The following is a 26,076-nucleotide window of genomic DNA, read 5'->3' on the forward strand; positions in this document are numbered from 1 at the left end:
TTTTACGCCATTTTAATGTAAAGGCCCAAACTTTTTTTTTACTATTGCACACTCAGAATACTTCTTGGGAAAATTACCGTTCCCAACCGTATTTTCTCCAATTCCACCAGATTATCAAACACACACAGTCACGCGCGCGCCACGCAACCAAAAACCACGGCTGTTTCCCGCGGGGCCAAACAACTACCGTTGTCTATGGCGAACGCAAGCTTTTTGGATTGCTCTGAAGTTTCAACTCGACCAGCAACCACCCGAAACGCTGACTGAAACGTCGTTATGAATCGACGTGTAATGGACCTTTTTTTTCTCCCCTCCTCTCGTCTGCTCTTGTAATTCATGGAGAAAAGTTTTGCGCCTGGTGGCGCACGCGCAACCACCACCGAGTGCCGAATTCCAATTTCCGTATGGAGGCAATACCTGTTACTGGCCGGCAATTGCTAGGACTCGTCCGTTCCGACTTCCGGTAGGGAAGAGGGTTGATGGTAGTAGGTCCCCATCGGTGCTATCTCGCTGTCAAGGCATAAGGGTTTTTTTTCGTTTTTGGGTTCAGAATGGCCTTTGCAGGTTGCGGTTGTGATTTATGGGCACTCTCTCTTTTTCGGTAGGGATACATTTATTACAGCTGAGCTTTTCATTACTTGACAAAGGCGATTTTCAAGACACGTATGGGTGAAGAATAGCAAAAAACAATAGGGACACAGCACGTTGAAGATGGACTGGCGATAAAAGCCAGAGCAGGCAGGGCAGAGATCGTCGGAGATCGGTCGGCCATAAAGCTTGAAGGACCTGATGTCTTTAAAGCATTAATCCTACATGTTTGCCATATTTCAAATGCCATTACTTCAAGATAGATGAATCTGCAACTTGGGAACGATTCTGCGATTTGCAACGCACATTTTATACTTCTTCTTCTTGGCTTTACGACCTACTAAGTCACGCAGGTCATTAAATTGCTTACGCTAGACTTGTTGGATACCACGTAGTTGGTTAGTCAGTCCTAACTACGGGGGAGCAGTCTGGATGAGATTTGAGCCCGTTTAAAAGGCTGGCGGCTCCACCATCGAAGCACCCCTATTTTCTACAATTTATTACAATTACGTACAATAATATTTTGCTTGTGGTTGGGTTTGTATTTTATAAGGAATACAAATTCATCGAATTGAATATAGTAAAATGACTAAATACATAAGTATTGTTTTGATTATAAGTAAAATAAACTAAAATTGAATTTTTCTTCCAACATTTAACACAATTACGCACAAAAGGCACGGGTAACCAAGTGAGCTAGCCACTGGCGAGTGAACGTTAAAAAAAACCAAATTGACTTACGATTTTATTTCCATTTATAGAGTTTCAACAGTAATTACCGAGCTGTTTCATCATGAGAATGGTAAGCTTTACACAGCAGCTCCACATTTACCCACTCGGTACAGTAGTTTCGTTCACTATCAGATGCACGGTTAGCCAGAACGTCAGCAGTGGCTGTAGCCCAGTCAAGAGAAACAGAAAGTAGAGCTTACGCTTGCGTCCTGCACTGTGATCGATTTGCTGCTGTCCACCGTACGGGTCGTATCCGACGGCGCTTTGCGCTTGGTCCTGGCCGGATAGTACCTTTGCCTTCATAGTGCGCAGCTATGGAGGTCACACAGTGAATGTTAGGATAATTATAGCAGTATATTATATCGAAGAAATACAAGGTTTTTGAGAATATAACGAACAAGTTTGCCGAGATATTGGCTTGTTCAGGTACGTTACAGGGGTTTTTCTGTTGATAATGTAAAAGCACCAATGATTTTAGTAAACTCTTGAGATGAAATGGTAGCCTAAGCTAGATGACATGGTTTACAATTTCCTTTCATCAAAGTTACCAGATGATACTTAAATCGCATAAGATGAGATTGTACCCTGCTTTACATATCTAGGCAACCTGAACAATTCCCTGAGGTATGGATACTAGGATGGAAAATGTGTGATTCCACAATCCTGCGGAGCAATCCAAACACAACATCTAAGCAATTCTATACCTCACAGATTAAATCAACAATATACCTCAACAAATCAATATCTCGACGAACCTGATTCTTATACACTCGTATAGTACTTACCAGAAACAATGACAACATTGCGGAGGAATAAAGCAGCGCCAAATAGTACCCCATCCGTTTCAGCAGTATCGTACCGGCGACGGTTACCACGATCGCCGCATATTTGTAACCGGTCAGGGCGAGCAAATCCAACGTGCTCACCGACGTTGATACGTTCCCAATGTACAGCGTCAGTGTGTAGATAACAATTTCAAAAATGCTGTATGCCAACGCGCTCGACGCTTGTATGCCCAGCTGTTCCGATGAGAATCGTTGCTGCATGCCTGTATAAATGTGTAGGTGCAGTGTGTTAGGGGAAAACGTTGCTAGAAAGTTGCCGGATGATGGAAAGCATGCTTACCCAGTGCAATGCCCGCTAGTACCACGTACGTGATGTAGCTCATGGAAGGAATATACAAATCCGGAGCGTTAATGTCGTACCGAGGTTGTACCGGATTATCGTGATCATACTTCATGCCCCAATCCTAAATCAAGAAACATAAACAATTACTTAAGGTTCATTGTTGGGACACACAACACATTTTCCCGTACCTTTTGCATGAACGGAAAGAAAATTATTTTCAGCTTGTTCACCACGTAACTATTGTCCACGGAGAAGTAATACTTCAGCTTGGACATTGGCAAGTACTTCTCGATATGGCTGTGCACAATCTCCTTGCCCTGGTCGGCCAGTTTCTGCCCGTACTGCATTGCCATGTCCTGCACGATCGGTTGCTGAAACATTGTAAATTGACCACCGGCCATGCCGGGCGGAACCGGTGCCGGCTGGACCGTTTGCCGGGGCACATTGCCTGGGTTGGGTTGTGGCTGAGGGATGTAGTAATTTTGCTGCTGGTCCATCGGGTAATGTTGTTGCTGTTGTGGTGGTACATATTGCTGCTGTCCGTACACTACAAGGGAAGAGAGAGTTTTGTTGCACATTCATCCTTCCCATTATTAGCCGTTTTCACTTACGATTGTTAGGATCATTGGTCATGTACTGGTTCGTCGGGATTTGTGATGTCATCTGTTGGTACGGAATGGTAGAACCAATAGCATTCACATCACTGACTCGTTTTGGTTTCTTCGACACGGAGCGGTGTGCTGCAAGGGAGAACATGTTTGTCGAGTGAAACGTTTGTTAAAGCGGTGGGTTTTGGGATTCCGCGACCTACCACGACCATCGGGACCAGCTTGGGCGTTAAAATTCATGATGGAAAATGCACAATTCCCACGATAAAACGACGATTTGCCCACAACCAACCAAAAGCCAACTTGCCAGTTTTTAACTTGCTGGCTGACGTATGTCATAATAAAGTTCTGTCATGCGAGCTGTACTGAAAATTATTTACACTGGGCGAGATTCGAGTGCGAGACAGCTGCACAGGGCATCTCTCGATGCCCTGTAAAATTACCAATTTTTGGATTTTACGATTGTTTAAACCTTTTATTTGAGGTACAAGTTTGCTCATACCAGTATGGCTTTCTTCATCAATTTTTCACATGAATTTTCACTATTCCTATATTGTCGACTAGGAATTAAACCTTTATGTTTTTCAACATAATTCGTCTTTTATTAATTATAGCATTAACTTTTACCAGAAAAAATACGAAATTGAGACGTTTTTCAATATTTTACAACTTTTAAACCCATTCCTACTCAAGAACGATACAATCCGCTCCGCTACGTCCTCTTTCAACCTCCATTCAAGTAATCGACTGTACGTTTAAAACCTAAACTGTGTATACCGGCGGGATATTAAAAACAATTAGCAAAAGCTGGAAAGTATTGTGTTTTTCTACATTCGTTTATCAAATTCAGAGCAATGAGCAACCGTAAAAATAGACTGAGTCTATCGAAGGACCTTCACAAGGATAAAGATGGTAAGAACGTCGTTATTTCTTGCCGCGCAAACATCATTTCTTACTTTCATCGTTTTACCCGTTTCTGTGTTTCCTCTGGTAGCAAAAACACCGATGGCACGACGCACTTCCGCACGCTCAGCCAAGGGCAAGGCAAGTCCGGACGTGCAAAGGCATGATGATAGTTATGAAGTGTCGCCATCACAGGGAAGTGACTATTCGCCCCTGATTTCGCTCACACAGGACACTTCCTTTCACGCCATAAACGGTGTGTCGTGGGAATGGAACAGCCCGCAGCGTCTTCGCGAGCAGCAGCGATTAAAAATTGCTGCTGCACCCGGCAACGGCCATCACCACCACCAGAACAAACTTCCACTCAGGCCAAAGTATTCGGATATACCGGATACGGCACCGGTGAAAAAAGCAACCGGATTTAACAAGTTCATCTCGAAGTTGAATCTTCTGATGGAGAAGGAAAACGTCGTGGAGGAACAGCTGAATGCACCCATAACTGATCCAGTTCCAGATCCGGAAGAATCTTATTTCGGCGAGGAGTTTTTCGTTGATAGCGATACAAAGCAAAGCATAGCAACCACTAAAAGTGAGGACAGTGATGATGATATCTTCCAAGAGCACGCTATTGGAACTCCGGTTAAAAAGAGTGCCTCCAACACAACCGCTGCTGAGTTGGACGATTCCAAGCTGGATAATTTGCTGATCGAAGCTAGCCAGACGATAGAAGAAAAGCTGAACCAACCTACATCTCCACCACCACGCCCAGCGGCGTCGTCTCCGCCGCAACAAAAAATACAACCATTCGCTCCGAGGTCAAAAGTAAACGTACCCCTCGCTGCACTTCCGATTGAGATGAACGATTCAGATATGGATGGGTTTCTGGTGCAGGCATCGCTGATGGTTGAAGAAAAACTGAGCGATAGTTCGCAGGAATCGTCTTCAAATAGTAACGTGCGTCCAACAACCGTGAGTCGCACGGAAACCGTTACTTCAAGCCATCATTCCCAATTACCAGGTCCAATTGCAGATAAAAGGGACACAAAATGTTCAACATCTTCCTCTAGTGAAGGTAACACATACTAACGTCCACAACATTTTACTACATTTGCTATTACTAGCTTCAAATTGCCGGTTATGCTTGAATTTACAGGTACGCGGGAAACGACAATGTCACAGGAAGAGCTGAAGGCACTGATCGAAAAGAAGCGCCAGGAAGCGCTACGACGATTACAAAACAATCGATTAAAACGGGTCATGAAAGGCGCCAACACTCATGGATGAAAGTGATCGAACGAAACAGGGTTTTTTTCTTAATTTGTTATGAACAATTTACAAAGTATAATAATATCCAGCGGCGCGTTCCGTATAAAAGGTGTACCAAGTATTAAAAGCAGAGGATTTTTTCTTTTACATTTTGCTTTGTCCACTATTGGACGAACCATACCTACCTGGCAGTGGTGGGAAAGTTTAATTTCTTTTCGCTAAGGAGCGAAACTAGTTTACTTTCAACAAGAAATGGAACAAACCTGGTAGGTGGCTTTGAACCTACTTTAAGAAAAAATAAAGGCGTCACAGTGTCTGTCTGGGCAGGAGTTGACGGTCTAATCTAAACTGTCTAGGGTAGGACGCTAACTTAGATTATTACAGGCTCTACCCAACTATATCGTTGATCAAGGACATTCCTCTTCCTTAGAGAAGACCACAAATTCATCGAAAAATATTTTTTCATCTCATTTCTTCTTGGCTTAACGACCTTCTAGATCACGCCGGCCATCGAATGACTCACTATACTTGCTGATATACCACGTAGTTGGATGTCAGACTTCACTACAGGACTGTTCGCCCGGATGAAGTAAACCTGCTTTTACAAAAACCTAATTGACAACAAAAAGGAAAGAAAAACATAGATCCATTTGATAGGTTACGTACTTATTCTTTACTTACTGGTACGGATAGTAAAATGTGTCTCTTTTTTTTATTCCGCAACATAAAGAACATGTAATAGGACTGTGTTTGCCTTACTTTTTGTTTGTCTTGCATGTTTTTTGGGATGGCTAGAAGGAGGAGAGCGCAGGGAGGTTTTTTTTTTCTCTGTTGTGAACATTCAATATTAACTTAAAATATTTACACTACCGTTCCCCCTGGTGGTGCCGAAGGTGTTGAAGATAAATGCTGTGGAATATTCTACCGCCGCCGCCGTCGACCGGAAATGGAATGAGCAAAGTAGATGATGATGGGAGATGTGTGTGTGTGTGTGTGTGTGTGTGTGTGTGTGTGTGTGTGTGTGTGTGTGTGTGTGTGTGTGTGTGTGTGTGTGTGTTTGTGGTCGTTTTCCGCGTTTCGTTCGTTCGTGTAGTTTTGGATGATGTTGTCGAGGTTGTTGATGTGGAAATGGCGCGATGAACAGGGATGAAATGAAACAAATAGAAAATAAAATAAGCAACACTGTTCAGACGAAAACCAGTCCGTCGCACATCAAACGAGCGGGCGACGATGCGGATGCAGGAAGGTTTAAAATTCGCCCGGTCGCACCGCTCGCAAGATGGTGGCAGACGAAGAGTTACTTACAACAAAGCCCGGTCGCGCCCACGTGTACACGAACCCATCCTGGCACGCGGTCAGAAAGCAGTCCTCGCGGAAGATGAGCGCCGTCAGCCGTTCGTGCGCAATCTTTTTACAAATCAGCGGCTCTAATACTGGACAGTCGTCGAAGCGCGGACATGCCGGCGTCCCGATCAGCTTCATCGGATCGTACGACGAAACGATTCGTCCGCAGGGGGCAAAACCTCCGGAACCGATCACACCACCGCCGCCACCAGCACCACCACTCGATCCCTTGCCCTTCGTCAGTGAGGACGTCATGATGGAGGTGAACGTGCTAGACATACCGGTCACTCCCGATGGTGATCCGGACACCGGATTATTGTTGCCCATTATGCTACTGTTTAGCGCAGCATGATGATGATGATTGTTGTTAAGACTATTGCTATTGCTGCTAAAACTTTTGCCACCGAGCGCTATGATGCTGCGCTTGCTGTTACTACCGCCGGCCGTCGACGACTTGCTGGCCGACTTGTCATTCTTATCACAGCTACTACCGCTGCCACTGCTGGTACTGCTCGTACCGCTGCCTCCGCTGCCGAAGCTAAGACTCGTCAAGCGTTGCGTTATCGAGTTGAACGTGCTGCTGGAATGCTGCTGCGTGCCACCTCCACTGTCGCTACTTCCTCCTTTCGACTTTTTTCCACCACCGGAGGCCGATTTTCCAATACTACCACCGGTGCTGCTGGCGGTCGTCGTGTTGACTGCAGTAGTGTCTGCATCGCCAACACTCCCGGCTCCAGATCGCTTTACAGTTTTACTATCGACCGATTCCTTATCACTGCTACTGTCGCTATTAGCTTTATCATCACAATTCATATTAGCGTAAGTGCTACTAGTGCTAGTGGGTTTGATGCTGCCGCTATACAAACTATTATTACCAATTGCGCCTAATGTAGGGGGGATTATCTGTTGTTTAAAGCTAGCATTATCAACTACATCGTCTGACGGTTTGTTGCCTTTGGTGGGGCCACCACACTTATCCAACTTTCCGGCCGCACACTCGCTATCCCCATTCGATAGCCCGTTTACCATCACTTCCCTGTGGGGTGGTGAAGAAAGAAAAGAAAAAAAAAACGCGGACACATGAAACAATAAATACCGCTTAGTGTTGATAACGTCGGTTGATAAAAAGGGTGGGTGTAACGGTAGTGATGGGTTAATCGTCATTTTTCCCGCAGTCGGATTATTCCGGATCAATCTGGAATAAATTCCTTATCCCTATTGGCGAAATTGCCTTAATAACCAATAATAAGGGATTTTCCTCTTATTAGTTGGCAGATTTTGTCAATATGGATTACGGAATTTTTTTCCGAGTACACTCCAGTTTTTATCCGTCGGAATCGGAGTGGATTCATCAATCCCCTCCGGGGACTTCCCATCACTAGTGTACCGTCCGTTTACACTTACTTTTTTCCCGTATGGTTTGCCGATTTCACGACGCGACCGAACGATTGCCGCAACACATCCTCCGTTATGTCCCACAGACATATCTGAGTATCTTGGCTAACCGAACCCAGCCGGTAGCAGGTGGCCAATCGATTCTGTGTGGACAGTTTGTCGCACTGCGCCGGTCCCGGCTGCTTCGCTGCCGCGACACCCGTACCGTCCGGATGGCAATAGTTGCTGCCTGGATGATGATGGTGATGATGATTGCGTTGTTGCTCACTGAGCGACACTTCCTCATCGGACAGTTCGTCTCCCTCCCCGAGTGCGCTGCTGTACGAGGTGGTGTACGGATCGAACGCTACCACCGACACCCACGACCGATGTCCCTGGCCACGTGCAACTACGCGCTGCTCGTGCAACGAAAAGACCGTCACCAGATCGTCCTCCCCGCCGACCACCACATACTTCCCGTCCGGGCTCCAGCAAACGCACAGAAAGCCACCGAAGTAGGAGCGCGCGATACCGACCAGCTCCATGTGCTCGTAGTGGAAGATGCGCAAAAAGCCGTCCTGCGAAACGACCGCCAGATGTTGACCGCACGGCGAGAAGCAAAACTCGTTAATGCTCGCATTCTCATGCTGACCGAAGCACCATTTGTAAAGCGGGTTTTTCGTTGCCTTCGATTTGCTGGCCAGCACAACGAATCCGTCGCCGGCTTTGCACGGTTGGTAGTTGGGGGTGGCCGGCGTACAGGGAAGTTCGTCGTTATACAGATATATACAGCCACTTGCGTGCGAAACCAAAAACTGATTCTGAGATCCCGGTATCCACTTTAGGCAGGTAACTTTAGTTTTGTCGATATTCCTCTGGAAAGAGAAACATGGAACCGGAATGAGATTGCATACGTGACCACAAGTGCTTCCGGGTTGGGCGTGTGTTACCTCTTCGTTGAATAGTTTGCCCTGTTCCCGGCGGCCCGGATGGACCAGCTGTATTTGTCCGGTACTGAAACCGACCAGTAGTGGGGCGCCCTCACACGTTGCCGCCGTTGCATTGAAGTCATGGCAACTAGGCGAGGTTCCTTTGTAGAGCTTTTTATCGATAGGCTTGTTGAGGTCCGTTGCCTGAAAAATGAAAAAGGTATTTTAATTATTCTTTATAATACTCTATTCATTTAAAAAAGAGTGGCCTTTCAAGAACACGCCACAATAAAGTAAAACGTTCCCCGGGGAAACTGTTCTTCGGTTCTAAGATCGATGCCTACGATCTATCCCTGTTGCAAAATGTGCATTATGTCATCCATATCTTACAATTTTGATAAGAGCGGACAGCAATAGCAACAAAGTAGTCTACGACTGGAAGAAGGCAGGGTTGCGCTTTCTCACGGGGATACACCCCTAGCTGAATGCTCATCACGATACGTGCTTTTCCTCGTGGCATGTGCAAAATTAGCAAACAAAGGCGTGAGCTGCTGCATGTGATTGTATTGTTTTGTTATATTTTGCTGGCTTTAACATTTTTAGTCACATTTTTCATAGCATGCTCATTTTTCACTATTAGAACCATCTTTTCTCTAGGCACATCCACCAGCAATCGGATTCCAAATCCAAGTATCCCCCCTCCCACTCACGTTGCACAAACGCACACATAACTATACACCTATACGTTACCTTTTTAGCTCCCCGGTACGAATAGACGTACAGCTCCTTGCCGTAATTGAAACATATCCGATCGCCCCCAACCGGTGTGCTGAATCCGGACGCGGTCTGATGTTCCAGGCCGTTCGAAAAGGATTGCTGCTTCGGCAGGGTAATATTATTGCTGTTGCTACTGCTGTTGGTGCTACTCGTCCCGGCCAGCTGACCACTACCACCACCACTTCCGCCACCACCGCCGATGGGTGGGGGTGGTGGCGGCGATGGCAATGACACGATCGACACGCGCACCTGGGGACTGCTCTGATTGTTCTGATACCCGACACGGTTGGGCCGTGAATATTCCGACAGTGTCATTAATCTGTACTCTCCTTCGCGGGTGGCAAATTGCGTTTTCAAATCATCCTTTCCGCTGGTGTCTAATTGCACAGCCATCTTTCGAGCCGCGCGACTAGCCTGCTATCGTGAATGTCGTCGTCGTTCTCGTCTCCGTCGTCGTACACAACCACACTTACGGCACGTAAAACGAAGCACACAACCGCGAACGCGCGATACCACTTATTTCACCATTGCCGATCGATCATAAACAAATGTTTTTGCGGAATAAAATACATTTTCGTCCCATCGGCACATACTTTGGATACGTCAAATGTTATTTGATTACTTAATATCACGGATGGGTGGGGGACGGGAGGGGGTGGACACTCTCACTGACAGCTGCAATACGGGCAGTGGCAGGTGAGCACGGATGCACCGATTAATGCAAACAGTTCCAGCTTCGTACGAAACATTTTGCAGCGTTTGTGTGTGTGTGACCATTCGGTGCTCCGTCCGTGCACGAGATAGTTAACGTAATTAGTGTACTTTTGATTGATGAATTGCCCGTGTCCTTTCTTCTGCTCTTGGTGCTGCTGCTGTAAGCACTTTCCTTCTTGTTCCACTTGGATATGAATTTTCCTGCAAAACTAGCAGGTTGCATCATTGGCCACTAGCTGACTGTCAAATGCACTGTGTAAACATGTCAAATGATTTGGAGTTTGTTTTGTTTTTTCTGTTAACAACAGCTTTTCTGATTACTCCTTACAGTGAAAAAACACTTTCAAGCATATTTTTCGTTACGGAGTTTTCCGGTATTTGATTGAAAATGTATCACAATTTGTGGATATTTTCATATATATTTTTTAGATTGCTTTCATTGTCATCCACAAAATGTCAATTCATTTTAGATCACGGTTTGTGTCATCCATGACAGGACCTTGCAATAAAGTGATCTAAATAAAAAGTTGAAATTTGAAAACGTGTTCGCGTTATTTTACAACTGTGATGTGCTTTGTGTAATGATTGGAAAAGGGAATAGTACGTTTCATTGATGAATTGTACGTTCTTTTCCGTTTTTTTAGTTCATATGCAGCGAATTTGATGTTTAACTTATCGAAACTCAACAACAGATAAACATCACATGTGCAAAATGTTCGTAGCTTACAACCTCGTTACATCAACCATGGATCATGGAAATCAAACATAGAAATTAACACTTTCGGTCTGAGTGAGGTGCAGTGGCGGGTTTAATGGTAGGCAGAGTTAGCGACCGAGGGATGCCTCGTGTTGGTGAGGCCCCAAATGTACTAATATTCTTTCCTCTTCGGTCTGCAGGTTAAATGTGCTAGGGATCCTCAACTTCTATTCCGCTTAGGTCTCCGAGATACTAAATCTACTCGCTTATTTTATGTACTATTAAAAAAGACAGCGTAAGATAAGAGAGCCATTTTTTCTATCATGCAAAGGGAAATAAATAATCATTTTAAATACATAACGCCCGGCATAACATAACTCGGTAGTGAGGAGACAGCGGTGCCGGTTTTCACTCGACAGAAACGGGGTTCAAATCCCATCCAGAGGGTACCCCCGTAGCAGTAGCGGATCGAAAGGAAAAAGACCCCTTCTCATCGGTCAGCATTTTTGATTTGGATGTGATATGGGGCGCCAACATCCATGACGCTTAGGACCTCGAAAGAACTTGATCCGTCACTGCCCGTAGTGACGACTGACTTTCCCAACTACTTAGTAGTATCAGTAAGTCTAGTAAGCCATTCGATGGCCGGCGTGACTTATACATAGAAGGTAAGCCAAAAAGTAAAGACGTAAAAAACCATTAAGAGCAACTCAGTAAACTAATAAATACTCAAAAATTTCGTTCCAAACTCATCTGAATCTGAAATTTATTCTTCAAATGCTACCAAAAATAATAATTTTCCTATTATCTAGTTGCGGCCAAGCAAAAGAACTTCGAAATTTCAGACGAAGTCTTCTCGGGGATGTAAGGCGAAGAAGGAAGAATCTTTTTATTCACAATTCCAGAATACAGTCCAGAAGCAATAGAAATATTTGAACTTAAGTCATTAAGCTTGTGTATTATGCATTAGTTCAAAATAGTTACGCTTCGCAGAAGAAACCACAAATGAGAGAGCAAACCAAAGTAAATCGTACTGAACATTCAAGCCTGTAATGTCGCCAAATTTCGAATCTCGTTAAAAATGAGCTGTGCTCATCAACCGCCCAGTTTCATTCAAAGCACTCGTTCTATGTTGAATGATTTATTATCAGATTTATTTCTGCCTTTGTGTTCTTCTCTAATGTTTTTTTTGTATATAAAAATTACAGTTTCCAATTTTATTGTTTTTTTTTTGTTCGTTATTTTTTGTGTTACGTTTTTCTTTTTATTATGTACAACTTCGCTACCACACAAATTACAAATGAAAAGATTTCAACTAAAATCACTGTAACTGCGTTTGCTTTTCCGTGTCCTCGTGGTTCTTGATTTTGGCAAGAGAATCAATCCATCTCTTGTGTGCTGCTGTGTTTTGCTCTGTTCGCTTTTTGCTCTTCTGTTTGTTGAAAGATTTTTTTTTTCAATTAGAACTTTAAAATCTTTAAAGCTCAATTGCATTTCCTCCATATGTCCAACGATGTTGTTGTTTCCATTTTTTTATGGATTCCATTTTCTGTGCTTTTCTGTTCAGCAAATATTCTACTATCTCGCATTACTTAAGACTTTGCTATCCGCCATATTTATATATATTGCACTTTCCGTGTTTGTTGGCTCAAGAAGCCAAAAACCTAATCCCCACACTATTACCAAGAGGTGGGTTTAGCAGTGACCACTCTGCACGGGCACTACACTGTTGTTGCTCTACGATCCTGTGGCCTGTCTGCCGATGTGCTGCTGCATTTTTGTTTTACTTGTATCGTAAGGTGAAGGCTTAGATCTACGTCAACTTAAAGGGGAAAATCACAATCCTGAAGGAGTCGAAAATTAAACGCACTAATTCACTGCAATTGCATTTTTACTTTGCACCTCGCTTCCTCACTTGTTTCTGTTGCTGCTGCTGCTGCTGCGACGGCGGCGACGTTTATTGCTACTACTGCGGTTGATTGATGCCTATCTTAAATGCAATATTTCCATATGTACAACAATCCTAGAGTTATCTGCTATTCTTCAATTGGTTCCCGTTCTATGTTATGTGTCTCGTAATTTGCCGTCTCTGCTCGCACCTCCCGCTTTGTAATCATTTCTTCAGGCCCGTATTGCTTCGGTCCGGGAGCAGTGCCGGACTTATATATATATATGTGTTTGTGTATGTGTATGTGTGTGCTCCCTAACGCTCTATAAGTAGACTAATATCCAAAACCAGCTACATTGCTACCACTAGTAAAAGTCACACTATTCCCTAACTCGTGCGGTGCCTCCTGCGAAGGTCAGTGTTGGGCCGCAAACTTCATGCGCTTCTGTTTCTGGCGCTGGTTGCAGAACCAGACGCGGACGACATTTTTCTTCAAGTCCAGCTTCTCCGCTATTGCTGCGATCTTCTCGCCCGAGGGTCTCGGTTGGACGGCAAAGTATGCTTCGAGGGAACGCTTTTCCGGTGCAGCAATGGAAGTCCTTTTTCTTGAAAAAAGACTCGATATAGATTACTTTTATTAAAACAACGGCGCTCGAAAGAAAAATGTGCATGGTGTCGGAAAAGGGTGGAAGCATGAAACAGATCACTCTAGGAGGGTGCGGTTAGGTGCGAGTCGACTAAATGAAAATGCAAAACGAACTCCAAACGGCTATAAAAAACAAAAACAAAACAATCACATCAGAACTAGAACTGAAATTAAAAGAGAAACAAGATAAGAAAAAAAACAAATTGAACTGAATAATCCAAATGCAGAAAACAAGCGGTCAAAACGTACACAACAAACGTAAAACCAAAGCAAAGGATTTGGAATCAGAAACCGGCGCTACCTTTTTTTCTCTCCCGCCGGAAGCACGCTCGGTGCATCCGGGTCTCTTCGTTTGTTCTTGGCCTGGGCTTCGGCCTCCTCCAGCCACGCCTGTAGGATCGGTTTCAGTGCTATCATGTTGTTGTGGGACAGGGTTAAGCTCTCGAAACGGCAGATCGTGCTCTGCGATAGTGCACCGACGCCTGGTAACTTAAGGTTTGCTAGGGCTTTTCCAACATCCGCCTGGGTTACACCTGGAAAGCAAAAGAGCAGGGAAATAATTTTTAGTACTAGGTATGTAAAGATTTAATGGAGGATTTCGAACGATGAAAACATAATTATTGAACTATTTTCTTGTATACGATGTCAAGGAATGAGATATAAAAGTACGCTACTAACATGGTTGCAATGTGCGATGCCGCTAGAAGATTTCGAAATGGAAGTTCAAATCCCAGTTATCGTGTTTGAAGCATGAATTGTGGCTGCACAACTTCGAGAGGCCTTGGTTAGCCATTTGTAACTCTCTTGACTTAATACACGAAAAGTTCAATAGTAAATCCTGCGTACAGTGAAACAGTTAGGACGGCATTCTGAATCCGGTCCTGCGGTGTCGAACTATTACTGACTAGTATTTCACTGATCTAAGACTGTCCTGTTGGTCATCAGTTGCAACACAATACCATCCAGACGACATCAGCAAAGAAAGCAACACAATTCAGATGGCACCAGCAACATTTGCAAGCGCATTGGGCTTGGGCAGACGAAAGACAACACCGGCCACGCGCAGACATGCCAGAACCTGCTGCACTCTGACGTTCCCAAAACAGTCCATACAAACAAATCAGGGACCGATCAGGAAAAAGACAGTTTCAGTTTCAGTTTAGACGTTCAGTGAATCGGACAGGTTAGAAGCTAAGCGCACTGGACTTAGATCCAGTTAAGGATTAAATAAAAATATTTTTATATCCAAAGGGTATTGAGAAATCATTATAAGATAGGTTTCTGACAACACTGCCAATTGACAGCTGGGGTAGAGAATGATGCTGTCAAGACAGACGCCATCAGGAGCTGAAAAGCAGCAGGATCTAAGCAAATATAATTCGTCGTTTTAAAACGTATTAAGTGGTGTTAACCAAAATATTACAATCATAACTCCACCTCGACAATATATTGTTCTAGATTATTCTCTTCGGTACAATACGGCAACATGCCGTCATACTTGATAATAAATAAATTATTCTATTCTATGCGCCGAAAGGGCTACTTCATTTGAAAGGAAGCACGACTGAGTCTAATCTTTTGCTTCTAATAAGTTAAAGTGTTCTAAACTTATGTAACTGAATTTAGTCGAGGATAAATATGTCCTTAGAGCTTAAAGGCTCAGCAAATAAAGTCATGAAATTGCTCGGAAAAGCACGTTTAAATCCCAAGTCCATATTTTGATCCATTGTCAAAAAGTGGGAAAAGCTGTAGTTCTCAATGATCAATATCCATAAAAAATTTGGTTTTTATGTAAGCAAACTGTATATCTACTGCTGTTGGAGCTGCTGTAACTAATGGGACTTCTGTTTGAAATTTCTCATCCAATTCGATTTCCTACTAAACAAATGCTACCCCGGTTGAACCAATAATTTAATTATTGTTCCCCTATCAATGTTAAATAAAAATCATAAATTGTAATGCTGTTTTAAAAAACCAAAAAACACCTTCAAACGACGATTCTGTGGACATTTTTATCGCGCCTCCATTCCCCAAAGCAGATGGTTTCAATTTTTATTGTCAATCAGTAATGATAAGTTATACACTCATCACAAATCGCCCGTTAGGACCGATCCCTCACCCTATGCCAGTAACAAATCCGTGCGGCAATAGAAAGCGAGCGCTATAATTTTCTTATCCACGAAGCATACACTTCAATTGACTCGGCGGAACGATTTCCCTAGTGAACACCGACCTATAGCAGTTGTATCGATTTCTAACCTATGCTCTTATGTTACACAAAAACCCCTTTTTGTGACGTGAATGTGCCTATTGTCTATCGATTTATTGTTTTCTTTTAACCCCTCGCTGTTATTTTCTTGCTTGTACTTTAATAGCGAAGAGCACAAATATTGTGAATTACATCCATACTGCTGGAAAAAGGACCAGACAGTGCGAGGAACAAACCCTCCATTGGTGTTTGGTGGTCTGTTTAAAAATGTTTAACTTGCAAAACTGTTGTGCGAAAACTACCACACTGTCAGCGGAACGTACCGGTTCTGATAAGTTACTCTCTTGGCGTGGAAGCGAAATCAATTTTATCGCGCCCTTCTTATTGATGTGCCTTTTCCGGAGGTGGAATTCTCGATTCGAGGAAACAAATTAGAGACATCTAATTGTGTGCCGGAAGATGTACTCGACACGATAAAGCAGGCTACAGTTTAATCTTCAATATTTATCACCATCCACTCGCCAGGACCTTATCCGGGCGCCGTGTGTAGCGTATAATTTAAATGACAAATATATGAATCCGCCTATCTTCAGGGATAGACTTGAATATGCCTGTGCGCATATTCAAGTGTGTCGCTTCCAGCGGAGGATGTGAGATGAATGTGAGAAATCCCTTCGCAACATTGCATATGCAATCTTTGAAGTACTGTTCACCTGTGCAGGCTAAATCCGGTCGCCGTTGATTAGATCTTGGCCCGGGATGCCCCCCCCCCCTTCCCCACCTCCCCAATGTCTTACCTAGCTTTATTCGCCTCTGCTTAAACCGCTCGGCGAACGCTTCCAATTCCCTCGGATCCGTATCGGTGTCCGGGTGCAGACCGGCTGCCGCTACTGCGGCCGCCATCGCCGGATGATGGGCCCCCAGGAAGCCATCTGCGAAGATTGCATTATAGGTTGCATTAGAAACGCAACTCCCGGCCGCGCCCGGGTGCTCCCGGTCCGCGCCCGCATCCGTACTACCTGGCGTGTGGTTTCCGAGGTGACTGCTGTGATGGTGGCTCATCATGTGATTCATGCTATGGTAGGAACCGTGCAGCTGGTGATGGGACGAGGTGATCGGCGTTTCCGCCATCGGCGTTAGCGTCGTCATCGAGCCGGATGGATCGAGCATATCGATGCCGTCCATCGTATGATGCATCTGTGCGAAACGGGAAGAGAGACAGACAAACGAATTATTATTAATGAGACGACATAGCAGTATACACATATAATGCAGGACAGCAGTTATTAGTAAAAGCATACTTTGAAATAATGTGTTTACTTTGTTAAATTCTATGGCGTAATATGAGTGATTTATAGAAAAAAAATGAGGAATTTAAATTACTATCAAATTAATAGAAAAAACCTCAAGCGAGCATGCCCGGAATGAGGTTTCCTTAATCAAGGAGGAAATGTCTTGAGAAATTCGTGCAAATCAGCTCCAGAAGACCTTAGAATACGACATCGAACCCAAATACTTTAGCTAAAATGTAACTATCTTAAATTAAACTACTACGGAGGAATGGGATTTAATCCCAGGACTTCCCGGGGAGCGGCCCTGTGGTGTAGACGACATCGGCGCCAACGGACCGTGCCCCCGTAGTGAGGACTGACTAACCAACTACGTGGTATCGGCAGTCTAGTGTAAGCCATTTCTCGATGGCCGGCATGACCTTAGAGGTCGTTAAGCCAAGAAGAAGAAGAAGAACCTCCCGTATGAACACCGTGCACTCACTATCGGCTTTGTGACCACCCCTGGGCACAATATTGTACAGTATGTATTACTGAAATGTTCGAAAGCAACCTGAAGGTTCAATTCATCAATTGAACGAGGATTTGAAGCTTCTAATTTGCTTTAAGCCTTTTAAACTTTTAAACAGCTCTTAAGCAGCTTCCAAGCCGCATACTTCATAATAACGATAATCATGAGAATGTAACGAAAAAAAGGATTATAGCTTCAATAGTTTCAATTCACCTGAAACAGTTCTTCTTCTTCTTCTTTTTCTTCAACGAACTCCAGGATAATGTCGACCATAAAGTGGCTAGTAGAATAGATTTGTTGATGCAGATGGTAGTAGTAAGTAGTACTTAGATCGGATATGTCAAACATACGGCCCGCGAGGTCTTTGAATCCGGCTCGCAAAAGAATAACGAGAACATCGATTACGAATGGATTGGATTGAGGTCGAGCCGAGAAAATTGAACAATAATTTGTATTTGTAGCATTTTAGGAACCTGCGGACATTACCACTGAATATCATTAATGAGAACAAGAATTTATACATAGAGAAAATTAATCAGCTGACAATAGAGTTTGAATAGAGATTCGAAATATTTCAAAAACTTAAAGTAGAGTTCAGCATTATTTGTTCACCGTTCCAAATAGATCCCTCAATTGTTCCTGAAAAATATCAACTAGAACTCATAGATTTGCAAATTTGATACGAACCATAAGGAGAAATTTATTTTACTTGACGTGCATGAATTATGCCCGTATTTGGTACCAAAATATCCTCATTTATCTGAACTAGCTGATAAAATATTTTCAATCTTTTGTACAACATATGTTTGCGAACAAAATTTTTCGGAAATGAATAATAATAAAAACAAAATGCGTTCCAGATTATCACAAAATCATCTCAATAGAGTATTAAAAGTTGCTTGCACCCACACAATGAAACCTAATATTCAAAAGTTAAGAGAAAGCAGGTGTCAGGAAAATCAGGAAATTTATTATGTTAAACATTTACATACGGAAAAATATAATTTTTAAAGTTCTTTTACTGTTACTGATACTATAATACGACTGAATTAAATTTTCTTACTAACTTCTTCCTATAATTACTTACAATGAAATAAATGTATCTAAGAAACATTGTAACTTAGATCATAGAAATGTATCTTACGTGTATATTTTTGGAATTTGAATGTCTTTGCATGAGTGTTATGTCAATAAATATTAAGTATATCCAAATATAGTAGAATATGAACTATGCCGTGTGTAACTATTATTTTAAATCATAAAGTAAATAGTTAGGCAGAGTTAAGAGTTGGCCCGTAAGATCATTTTTGTTGGCAAACCGGCCCGCAAGCCAAAATGAGTTTGACATCACTGAGTTAGATAGTCAGTCCTCAATGCGAGGAAACATGATTTGAACTTGAACCGTCACGGCTATTGTCTATACCCAGAAGCTAATGGAACAGTGTAGTAAATAAAACATCGCGTCTTGAACCTCTACTACGTAAAAACTTAGCTTAGCTTTTTAACAGAAAAAGCTGCCTTGTTACCTGTTAAGTATTTTCCTTGTAGATAGTAAACGTTGACTTGAGACTGTGGCTTAGCTTAAGTTATGCTATTCTCATCTTCAAGTTTTATACATCTCAATGCAGTTTTACACCAAGCACATAAACATACTATTCCAATAAAGTATTCCTTTTTAAAGCAATTAATTAACACAAAAGAGGAAACTATTTGCACAGAAAAAACATTTTCCATGCTGCTCTCGGTATACTCCTGGTACAGCACGACTCAATCGCTCCACCAGCAAGCACAATTTAAATTGCGCCCACTTCTTAATTACAACCATTTCATTTAGCCAACGGCCACTAACTATCTCACCGTCGACCATTACTCTGGATGAACGTTGGGCGCGATGTTCTGAAGTACTAACGTGTGAACAACGTACGGACAACTGCCTTCGGTCGCCATAAACCAAGCCCCGTACCCAAATTCATCCAGAATGGATGTTAAACCAAACCGCAAATATGTTCCCATTTGTGGGCATTGCTAACCGATACGAGGTCCCAGTGTAAAGTGTGCTCGCTCACATTATTTGTAGTCCACCTTTCGAAGATGAATATCCCGCCCCGTTCTCGGGGCAGGATCGAGGCACGGAACCCCCGAATGGGTAGCGTCCAGTTTTAATAACGTAACCCAAAACCGATAAGTTTATTAATTTATGCCCAAACGGTGCGCCATAAAAGTTAATTGATGTCCGTATCAAACCTCCAACTATTTAATAATATTGCCATAGTGTCCATAAATATGCTCCGGCACATTCCAACGCACGTGCTCCATAATATGCATTGCAGAACATCAATAGCAGCGGTAGTGCAGCCCCAACAGACAAGAAGCACAAAAATTGACAATTATCCTTTTGAACCTCCTGTGAGTTCTGTGTGCGCATTGTCTGACGATGCAGTTCATGGGTTGTGCATGGCGCTGTGACATCGGTGACTTTGTGCAGCGAAGCTTGTTATTTCTGTACAACCAATTTGGGTGATTTTGTAACGTTTGTTTGTTCCCTTGCCGAAGCCGTTTGCTCTCGTTTCACAGCATCCACAGTGGTCACATCTGCCGGACTCTCGCGGTCCCTACAACTTTCTATGTCTGTTTGCCTTTCATTAACCTTGTTTAACCCCTCTATTCGTATCAACTCGCCATGCTGGCGCATCCGAGGAAGCAGAGAAATGAGGATGTGCGGGAAATCTATTGGGAAACGCCTGAGTGACTGAGTACAAGCAACAGGAATCTAGTTGAAGCTCTGTTTCTATCTTTCGCTCCCTTCTTTATCGCACATCGAAATGTAACAGTAAGTCAAGGAAAATACTCCATTCACCTCGAACTCGAAAGCGAAAAAGAGAGGGAAAGAGTCAAAGCAGCATTGATTTTCGCTGCCATCTTCGCTCTTACCAAAAAAGGCATAGATCCTGCCCATCCCGGCACAGCATACGTCACACATTACGGTGGTAATTTGTAAATAATGTGTATTGAGCTCCTGGTGAAATAAAGGATAATAGCAATCGAATTTGGGGTGCGAACAAAAAGCGTCCTCCAGGTCGAGCGTAGGGAAGCGTAGTGCTGTCGGCCTACCCAGGAGTGGATCATGTTTTAATCTCATCACAATCGAAGGAAAAGTTATTCCCAAACGTTTTAACTACGTACAAATTACACCCAAATCGACGCAACCTGCTACAGGAGCGGTGTATCGAATAGGCGAGCTCAACCCTCGATGTTTGGGCCGAGTTTTGGACAAGTTCACGACGCTACCCCTTAAAATCGAGAGGGCGTTGGTAAATTTATTCATGGCCCCGAAACAAGTTGGTTACGGATAATGCAAAAATATTGTAGGACACCAGTTGATCAGTTGCACAGTCGCGCCTATCGTTGTCGGTGGTGATGCCGGAACTGCTCTTTATTATTTTCCTTTCCATCCCTTTTTTTTTGTTGGTGGAAAACTAGTAGAAAACATGATTCCCCTTTGCTTGTGGAAGCAAGTGTAACGCTAAGAGGGAAAATATGTTGCCAGATTTACCGTACCAAGCTCGCACACTGTTCAATGAGGCGGTTCAAATGAGCAAAAAAATTATCATCCCACCCAGGAAGGGAAACGCTACGGCAAGTTGCCTGTTTTGACTAGCCTTTCAAAACTGTAACGATCGTCTTCAGAAGGATGAGAAACAGTACAACCTGTCCTGTCTTCACCCATCAACTGTTTTCTACTGCTCGCTTGCCTTCGCTCTAGCGACTCGTTGTCTAATTCGTTAACACTTTGAAGAGCCCGGCATAAAGCATGACACGTCACTGCAAGGAAAGAGCATTTGCTGGCCACTTGAATGCTGACAGATGTTGCTCGTACAGTTGCGCGCACGGGCTGACGTGACTGGATCATTGCCTGTACGTTAGACATATACAAACACACACACACACACACACACACACACTGTGAGCGAGAGATTATCATCTGAGCACTCACGGAGGGGTTGAAGGCCACCTCCCGAAACGGAAACACTCCCAAAATCATACTTTAATCGTATTTATTACTATCATTGCAGGACCCGTCAAGGGCTAAAACAACATAACATAATTTCCGATTACATCACTGTGTGATTTTTCCATTTCTGTTGTGTGTTTCAAAAACACATTTAGATGATTTTTGTTTCAAGGTTTTGGAATGGCGACTCTTATCCTGGAAATGGCCAATCCGTTGACCTACCTACACATGCACACCGGTAGATGGAAATGGTCCATGTAAGCTCACCCGTAAAGCCGATTACAGATAGTCTTTGTTTCAATCCATTTACGAAAGTAGTATGCGGCCGTTTACTGCAGTCTTTTAAGTGTAAATTCGACCTTCTAAGTGAGAGCTACTCGAAGGTTGAAAACAAGATTTCTCTGTGTGGAAATTGAACTTCACTAAGACTGAGAAGAATATCTTTCAAGCATTAATAGAAAAACACGTGTTAGAGGAAGTTCCTTGGCTTATAATTTATCTGTACAATAAGAGGTTAGTGAGATAATCACAGAGAATGACTCCTGAAAACTTTTGAATTCCTTTAATGAGAAACGCTACCCTTCGAATGCCATGAGTCACCTTCGATTACAAGGTCTTTTGGTAGACGAGGTCCATTTGGACGATGAAAGCTCTTTTACGACGAGTTCTCTCGATAGATGACATTTCTCAGGCGATCGGGACCTTCAGATGGGGAGGTCCTTTGGAAGATTGAAGGTCTTGGGAGATTGAAGGCCTCTGCAGCCTCGTTCAACTCGAGAGCATTTTTGACTACAAGGTCTTAGACGATCAGATGACAAGGTCCTTTGGAAGAAGAGGTCTTGGGCAATGAAGCTCCTGGTGATCTGTTATCACTGTTAATTCACCCATTTTCGATTACCAGATCAACACACATAGTAATCTGTATCATTAAGGATACAAGTTGATCCATGAGGATTCTCCTTTCGCAGGAATGGATGCCCTCAATAAGGATTCCACCAAATCAGCCTTAAAAAGAACATAACACTGCGATACTGTCAGCCTTGTACCGATTCGAACCCACAAAATAACTAATTTGCGATCAGATTCTTTACCGTCCCTAAACAATGGGGCAATCATTCCATCAACCGGAAACCTTTTGCTGTCCAAATCTCTCTTTAATCAGTCAATTATTTCTTGTTTACTATTACAACACACAGCTAAATAACCGTTCCTTCCATCGCATTGTAATGAATTGGTTTGTAAATTAATTACACTCATCATATGACTGCCGTTCAAGAGGCAAGCTCATTTGTCAAAAAAAGCACCCTTCTTGGGCTAAAAACTTACCCAAGGAAAACCGTTCTGCAACCCGACAAATGTTCTAAACTGATGAGGCTCATTAATTTATACGGTGTAATTATTAATCTGTCATAGTTCAACTTCAACAACTTTCTCACCCAAATTGCTTGCTCGTGACGCCTGTTGCAACGACCCAGAAGAAGATTAATCATTTTGTCGCCGGTCGGCACTGGCTAACGCACAACCCGCGGCCCAAAAACCTGTTGTTTGTGCGTACATTTTACTGCCTGTTGAGCGCATTAATTCCTTTACAAGCTTTCTCAACGCCTCACGCCCATCGGAATGCGCTTTTCTGCACGAGCTCATTTCCACCTGCTTTTGGGATGGAAAACGTCGGTAAGGAGCTGCTAGATTTCGGGCCTAATTGAAATAAATGTATCCTTTACGAGAAGGGCGATAATTCGATCCATAAATTACAATTACAACAGCGGACGCCCCGGGACGAGCCACAGAAACGCGACAAACGGGCGAAACACAAGTAAGCACACACACACACCACTTGGACGTGGCGGTAAATAGAAACAAATGCATACCTTGAGAGCAGATTTTGTGTCGGATTCATTTTGCAAGGGAAGGCGCGCAACGGCGACTTGGTCTTTGATGTTGTTCCACTGTTCGTGTTATTTTCTACACCGATTGTTTTTATTTTCTCTCGTTTGCACCGTCCACAAGTCACCCTCGAGCTCGTCTCGTTAGTGTGGTAAAATACTCGAACGGCTTTTTGGGAGGGCAACTTAACAGCGAGCAGGGAAAAACGGAATACGCACACAATCCCTAGTAGTTTGATTGTTGTACAGTGAGCCGTGTTCACCACCAGTTGCTGAAGTGAAAACCACATGTACACCTGACATTTTGCTGTCTTTCGAGAAGGGAAAAAGTCTTTCGACTCGTTGCGATCGCTGGCAAAGAAAATTGCCCACAATCGCGCGAGGGTTCGTGCTACCTTGCTACAGCGAAAGACAATGATCCATTCCCCCAACAACTGTGTACTGTCATGAATCTTTTGCGCCCTTACTTTCGTCATCTGGAGTCCTAGAATACAGCAGTCGTGTGGGGAGGGAGCGCATATACGCACGAGGAAGAATTCACAGCCCATGGATCCTAGTCTCGGATACATCTTACTCGCCCAGCAACAATAAATGGCTGTTTGCGATTGTTTTGAAGCTTCATTTTGGGCAACATTTATCCATCCTCCAGTTACTTAATGCTGTCAATCCCTCTGTACACTTTTTGCAGTAAAAATGCACCATCCAACATAACAAAAACGCAACATTTCGAGTATTGTGGAGCACCAGTGAAGGAAAAAGCGAAACGGTAAAATAAATTGCTGGACGAAGAAATCGAAGAAACGAGATCGCTGACCGTAATCCGACCATTTTTACGATACTTAAGACAGTCTAATAAAATGCTCTAGCCTGTTCCTTGGGACGGAAAGTCCACCCTGGGAGAAGGTAGCATCAAGTCGCTGGGACGTTTTACATCTTTATTGAATACGGAAAAAGCATGTTCCGGAGCAGTGGCGAAATGGCACCGTTGACCCTTTCTGAACTTGGAAATGTGTTCGGTATCGAATAGAAACGACAGGAAAAGCGTAAGATGGAAAGGTATAAACGATGGCAGACACTATGGCACAGACACAGAGAATCTTTTCCTTTGAAATCTAAAGCAATATCCTTGCCCGGGCAAGAAACCATTTGAAGAAACTTGTTACCGTTGGATCTACTATCCAGCTTCATGGCTTTTGTTTTTTTTTTTTGTTAAGCCATACCGATAAAAGCAATTCAGTTCTCCCCGGAGTGCATAATCTTTCTATAGGATGGGAGTATGGGTTTGCCCCGTTTGCCGTAAAGCGAGAAAAGCAGAGCACAGGCTCAAGCATTACTACTTTCCTTCTGTTGTGACTGGTGGCAGCTCGATTTTTATATCTTTTGTCTTGCTTTCTTTACAGGGTTTTTTTTTGTTTTTCGATTCGGCTATCACAATCGTTGTTGTTTCACTGCTCACAAACAAACAACGTACACTTTCTCCCTTTTTCATTGTATTTCTCTTTCGTGCGTATATCTCTTTCAACCCTCTTGCGTTTTATTTCCCCCGGGGGTACGAGACCCGACAGTACTGCAACCTGTGATACGACGGGCTGTACTGTTCCCGTGTAACCCTACAATTAGATGACGAACGATACGGTGCAGTGTGCTCGGTAGAGGGTTGTGGAAAACAGCAAAAAGCGCATCTGTCCGTAACGTCAAACAAGTGTCGGCAAGTATCGTGTATGTACAGTAGGCAAAGTGGGCAGAGATTGATAGACAGAGAACAAGATCATAGAAATCCTATTAGCGTACGCATCATCAAGTGCTTAAGAGATCGGTATGGGTCGATAGGGAAGGAAATGGTTTAAGAATGTGGAGGACAAAAGGCAGTAAATCTGGCCTAATGCAGTGTTGTTGCATTTGCAGATTGAAACTTATCTGCTGATAAGGATCAACAATCGTGCAGGAAACACTTTGAACTTTAGTAATAGATTTCGCGCCAACAGAAACTTTGGAAAGAAAGGGCATTTATTGATAAACTTATGATGTTGTTTGAAGTGTTGGACATGGACGCTCTCTGACACGCATACAATTATATGCTTGACGAATTGCTTGTTAGCAATGTCCACAAATAGTGTCGCGAGTGTGGAAAGACAAGTACGATAAAGTATTAGGCTGCAATTTGAAGTACAAGGACACTAAACAATCTGACGTGGTATAACACCGGAGTGATGACAAGCAGATCGACCTGCTTCATCCAGCACGTAGTGATGTAATAGTAAAAAAGAAATTCACCGTGTAATGGTAAAAAGATCTCGTGCCGTATACAATGTCACGATTGGCACTGTGATATGTACCACACAATTTTCCTTATGAAAGAAACTCATAACACTTTTTTTGGATTTCGGCTGTTTCAACTACGTCTGTTTATTTACGACTGCTAAGCCTGCGACTACTTATTCCCGACTGTCCATTCTGAATGCTGTCCGCGGCTGCTGTTATTCCGCACGGTGGTTCTTTACTTTATATGAAAGTTTTGAGACAATTTGTGAGAACAATTTCTCACTCACTCATGTTAGCCTGCTCTTTTAAAGAG

The 26,076-nt window shown here is 43.3% G+C and overlaps 5 protein-coding genes across 6 annotated transcripts in view; 2 read left to right on the forward strand and 3 right to left on the reverse strand.

Annotated features, from left to right (window-relative positions):
• The window catches only part of LOC126558244 (isocitrate dehydrogenase [NAD] subunit gamma, mitochondrial), a 517,410-nt gene that overhangs the window by 478,575 nt on the left and 12,759 nt on the right, over positions 1-26,076 (forward strand). The gene's annotated exons all lie outside the window — the stretch shown is intronic.
• On the reverse strand, positions 1,417-3,410 carry LOC126567042 (protein YIF1B). The gene is made up of 6 exons (XM_050223313.1): positions 3,260-3,410; positions 3,060-3,188; positions 2,637-2,995; positions 2,446-2,569; positions 2,106-2,368; positions 1,417-1,632 (listed from the first exon to the last, which is right to left on the reverse strand). The coding sequence occupies exons 1-6, from the start codon at positions 3,393-3,395 to the stop codon at positions 1,417-1,419; spliced, it is 1,227 nt and encodes a 408-aa protein (XP_050079270.1). The 5' UTR covers positions 3,396-3,410.
• Positions 3,821-5,307, forward strand: LOC126559844 (uncharacterized). Its single transcript, XM_050216016.1, has 3 exons — positions 3,821-3,968; positions 4,051-5,031; positions 5,113-5,307. The coding sequence occupies exons 1-3, from the start codon at positions 3,911-3,913 to the stop codon at positions 5,241-5,243; spliced, it is 1,170 nt and encodes a 389-aa protein (XP_050071973.1). The 5' UTR covers positions 3,821-3,910; the 3' UTR covers positions 5,244-5,307.
• LOC126557072 (WD repeat-containing protein 20) lies at positions 6,031-10,278 on the reverse strand. The gene is made up of 5 exons (XM_050212722.1): positions 9,623-10,278; positions 8,894-9,076; positions 7,974-8,818; positions 6,531-7,605; positions 6,031-6,146 (listed from the first exon to the last, which is right to left on the reverse strand). The coding sequence occupies exons 1-5, from the start codon at positions 10,040-10,042 to the stop codon at positions 6,087-6,089; spliced, it is 2,583 nt and encodes an 860-aa protein (XP_050068679.1). The 5' UTR covers positions 10,043-10,278; the 3' UTR covers positions 6,031-6,086.
• Positions 13,193-26,076, reverse strand: part of LOC126558276 (inhibitory POU protein) — a 35,157-nt gene continuing 22,273 nt past the window's right edge. The window contains exons 4-7 of one of the 2 annotated variants that reach the window (XM_050214266.1): positions 16,823-17,000; positions 16,601-16,735; positions 13,896-14,127; positions 13,193-13,547 (exon numbers count right to left, since the gene is read on the reverse strand). In XM_050214266.1, coding sequence (XP_050070223.1) covers positions 13,364-13,547; positions 13,896-14,127; positions 16,601-16,735; positions 16,823-17,000 — 729 coding nt within the window. In that variant the 3' untranslated portion in view covers positions 13,193-13,363. Of the gene's footprint in view, positions 13,548-13,895; positions 14,128-16,600; positions 17,001-26,076 lie in introns of both variants that reach the window. The other variant, XM_050214265.1, reaches the window with a different exon arrangement.

This window comes from Anopheles maculipalpis, chromosome 2RL (assembly GCF_943734695.1).
Source record: "Anopheles maculipalpis chromosome 2RL, idAnoMacuDA_375_x, whole genome shotgun sequence".
Classification (NCBI taxonomy): Eukaryota; Metazoa; Arthropoda; class Insecta; order Diptera; family Culicidae; genus Anopheles; species Anopheles maculipalpis.